The 3,863-nt window shown below is 45.8% G+C and overlaps 1 protein-coding gene across 3 annotated transcripts in view; it reads left to right on the plus strand.

Annotated features, from left to right (window-relative positions):
* Positions 1-3,863, plus strand: part of LOC109471164 (WD repeat and HMG-box DNA-binding protein 1-like) — a 20,809-nt gene that overhangs the window by 6,972 nt on the left and 9,974 nt on the right. For 2 of the 3 annotated variants that reach the window (XM_019770445.1, XM_019770448.1), the window contains exons 17-24: positions 798-915; positions 1,136-1,244; positions 1,641-1,702; positions 1,912-2,026; positions 2,182-2,313; positions 2,649-2,875; positions 3,045-3,297; positions 3,601-3,703. In XM_019770445.1, coding sequence (XP_019626004.1) covers positions 798-915; positions 1,136-1,244; positions 1,641-1,702; positions 1,912-2,026; positions 2,182-2,313; positions 2,649-2,875; positions 3,045-3,297; positions 3,601-3,703 — 1,119 coding nt within the window. The remainder of the gene's footprint in view (positions 1-797; positions 916-1,135; positions 1,245-1,640; positions 1,703-1,911; positions 2,027-2,181; positions 2,314-2,648; positions 2,876-3,044; positions 3,298-3,600; positions 3,704-3,863) is intronic. The other variant, XM_019770446.1, reaches the window with a different exon arrangement.

Below are 3,863 nucleotides of genomic sequence, written 5' to 3' on the forward strand. Positions count from 1 at the left end.
GTTTTTCGGCCATTCGTGTTTTTATTGCGCGCTTGCCTTAAATTTAAGGTAATTAGATTTAAGGTCTCCAGTGGACGTCATCCATAGCAATTACTTGGTGTGGCCGTAGAAAATAATCTGACATATGTCCAACCTATCCTCCCCCTGCTGAAGTTATAGTACAATCCCTCAATGTAACGTCATTTGATCCCATCCCATTATGGGGTTCCCCGGCGGTAACGGCTATATCCAGCTGTCGGCTGTCTCCAAGCAGATGTAGGTGGGGGATTTCTAAACACAAAAGGTCCTATTACGGGGACATAACGATCTCCACGACTCTCATCTTTGAACTCAATCTTGGAGATCACCACAGTAACATGCCTATCAAATTTCATTAACTTCCATCCACACATACAGAAGTTATCCTGCTCACAAGAAAAATTAACAAAATGCCCCCTGTAGTCACAACGAAACCCCCCACGAAGCTCAGTAACGAACTTAACCTTGGTCCCGACAATAGTTAGCACCACACCAAGAATTATAATCAACATTTTACAAATACTTGAGTTATTTTGCTAACAAGCCACAAACACAAAAGGTGCACTAACGTGACGCACGGACCCCCCACGAAGCCGAAACTTGTACTTGAATTTGGCCTCAACAATGGTAATCTGCCTGCCAAAAATCATGGACGTCGAATCATGCCTTCCAGAGTTATATCGCAAAATCCGCAGTTCCCCACACTCCGGCGAGACAATTTCATAGTCCTTCTGACGAAGACAATTAGATCCCTGTATCCCTCCATCTATCATGCCCAGGTATCCCAGGAGACCAGTTGCTAGGCGCCCAGCTGCTGGAGGTGATGGGCAGGAGGAGGAGGAAGGTGATGGAGGGACATCTCCCCATCAACCCAAAATCCACCCTCACATGGATAGGGTAGGGTCAAACTGGCTATATGGCTATACTACAACTTGCATTCACAGGCCTTTACCATACTTATGGAGGTCTATTCTTCAATAGTTCTAGATAAGAGAACAAATTTTGGACTACAATTGTAGTTTATTTCTGTGTATGTGTGTGAGTGTATGCATCTGTATGAGAGTGTTGTACATGAATGTGTGTGCACATGAATATGGCCTGTTCTCCTATTCTGCAGGTTCAGTGCTGAGGGCACGCCGGTGACCTATGACTCCTCGGGCGTGGTGAGGATGATGAACAGAGGCCTGGGCTGCAGCTGGACTCCTGTCGCCAATACTAGAAGTCACGTATGGAGAACAACTTTCTGTTTTTAGATACAGTGAAGCCTGTACCCAGTGACCACCTTTGGACCAACTTGGCATTGTGACCATGATTTGGTGGTCCCTTAGATTGACCAAGTAGTACTTGTATGACCAGTTTCTTTTATAAAGTAACCACCTGTCCATAGTGACTACTTCTGCTAAGCTGCCTTCTTCTTGCTATATTCCTGGCTCTCAGTCCTTCTGGCAGTTTCTTCTGTGTACAATGTACTACATTGGGGACCAGAGGGGGTAGAATCTGTATTTCAAATGTTGGGGTTTATCTTGGGGAAGAAATGACCATAGCCTAAAAAGTTATTTTTGGGCTATGGTCCCCAGTTACAGTTACAGGTTTATCTCCTTTCTGTTTACCTCTCCACACAGTGCAAGGGTAAATCAGACAACTACTGGCTGGTTGGAGTCAACGAGAATCCGCAACAACTCAGGTATTCATCTTTTCTGTATGCCTCCTGTAGGATGATCCTTAAAGTATAGGAATGACACCTATCAGACCTCGCACGAACTGCATCAGTAACCAGTAGACAGTGTTCATTTTGCACTCATGTAAGAGAAGAACCTCAGTATATTTTGTCCATTTAACGTTACTGTGTTTAAAACATGGACTAACATCACTTTTATGACCACCTGTGCCCAGGTGTATCCCATGTAAAGGCTCCACGTTCCCACCTGTGCTGCCCCGCCCTGCTGTCACGGTGCTGCCCTTCCAGGTCCCGCTGTGTGAGCTGAACACGGACAAGAGTCAGCTAGAGGTGAGCGCTACACCTGGCTTGTTTTTCTTGATGCTCTACGTGTGCTGCAAGTTTATGAAACAGCCTGAGGATCTTTAGGTCTTTGCACAATTTTTTTTTTTGCACAAGCCCTGACTGTGCTCATTACTTTCTTTTTGTCTGTTTGTTTCCTGTAGGAGAGCTTCATCAGAAGCCGGTTGTTCAGCGGGCACTTCCAGTTCCTGAGCTCGCAGGGCTGGGAGGTGGATGACCACGCGCGTGCAGACGTGCAGCGGGAACAGGACGACACGCTCATGAAGCTCTTCGCTGTGAGTCTTCTCCTCTTGTTAAGTTGTAATGGCTTTTCAAAACAAGGTACAGTTCAACAGAGGTTACTGTTTTTTTCCTCTGATTGTCCACCTTTGTACAGTGGCAAGTGAAACCTGTGTAAAGCCTCTCAGATTTTGAAGCTTGCAGCAGGAAAATAATCAGAGAGGCAATGAGGTAAAACTAAAATGGCAACACTTAAATTGATTAGATAAAAATCGAATCAACCTTTAAGCCAGCCTTCAACCTTTGAACCAACCCTTAATCTTTGACCCACCCCTCAACCTTTGAACCAACCCCTAACCTTTGACCTGACCCTGTGTGGTTATGCCGTCAGCTTGCCTGCAAGGCAGACCGTGAATGTCGAGCTGCAGAGCTGTGTGAACTGATGGACGTGAACCGGCTCAACTTCGCCATCAAGTACGCCAGCCGAGTCAAGCGCATCGCGCTGGCAGAGTTCCTGAATGACCTGGCCAGGAGGAAGGCTGAGGAGGAGGCTGAGGAACAGCAGGAGGAGGAGGAGGAGGAAGAGGAGCAGGACTTCAGAGGATACCTGGATGCTCAGTTAGTTTTCTTTCTTTGTTACACCAGAATTGTTTTTGTTTTGTATGAATGGATTTTTACAACAATCAATATGTGGTTAGGGCTTGACCTAATGAAGAAGTGACAAGATTTTTGTCCTGGACTGGTGACCTTGTTAGTTGAATACTGGGATGATTGATGTTTCTGGCAGGTACAACCACATTGAGACAGAGTGGTCCCAGCCCAGCACGCCATCAGTACTCAGGAGCTCCGGCAGCTCCCGACAGGCGCCACGGCAACAACAGGTCCAGCAGGAGGAGGAGGAAATGGATGATGGGGAAGAGCAGGAGGAGGAGGAGGCAGACAGCAGTAGAAGATCAGCTCCCATTCTCACTAAAAATACAAAGTCGATATACCCAAAGACGTCACTCTCACTGACTCAGGAGAGGAAAAATCCTTTCAAGGTGGTTTGCTTTGTGTTTCAGATGATACTTTTTCTTTACGCTAAGGGAGCGAAGTATTATTTTTTGTTTGTTTGTCTTCTTGTGTGTTTCCTATTATTGTATTCCCAATACGCACAATGTAACATTGCTATACATCTTCCATACTGCTGTTCTTGTCTTGGGACTGGAATGTTGCAAATCAGAATGGGTAAGAGTTGAGGCTTGCCATCTCTGATTGCCTTGATTTTTGTTGCGACAGGTCCATTTCCAACCTGGTTTGGTATGTAGAGTTTGAACCATGTGTCTTCCCACCCACATCTTTAGGTGTCCTCCCAGCCCAAGACGCCCACTGAGACGCCCCGCGGCAGCAGTGTGTTCGACAAGATGAAAAAGACGAGTCCTGGCAGCAGAGCCAAGAGCAAAACAGGTACAGAAACTTTGTACATCTTTACAAACTCATGTCTTAAGGCTAATTCAGATGGAACACACGGATACTATGAAATAGAAAGGTCAAGAAAATGTCTACCCCATAGATCTATATCTATCTGATGTTTCTGACCAGTTCATAGTTAAGATTAACTGGTTTG

Source organism: Branchiostoma belcheri, unplaced genomic scaffold (genome assembly GCF_001625305.1).
Source record: "Branchiostoma belcheri isolate BF01 breed outbred unplaced genomic scaffold, Haploidv18h27 scaffold24, whole genome shotgun sequence".
Lineage (NCBI taxonomy): Eukaryota > Metazoa > Chordata > Leptocardii > Amphioxiformes > Branchiostomatidae > Branchiostoma > Branchiostoma belcheri.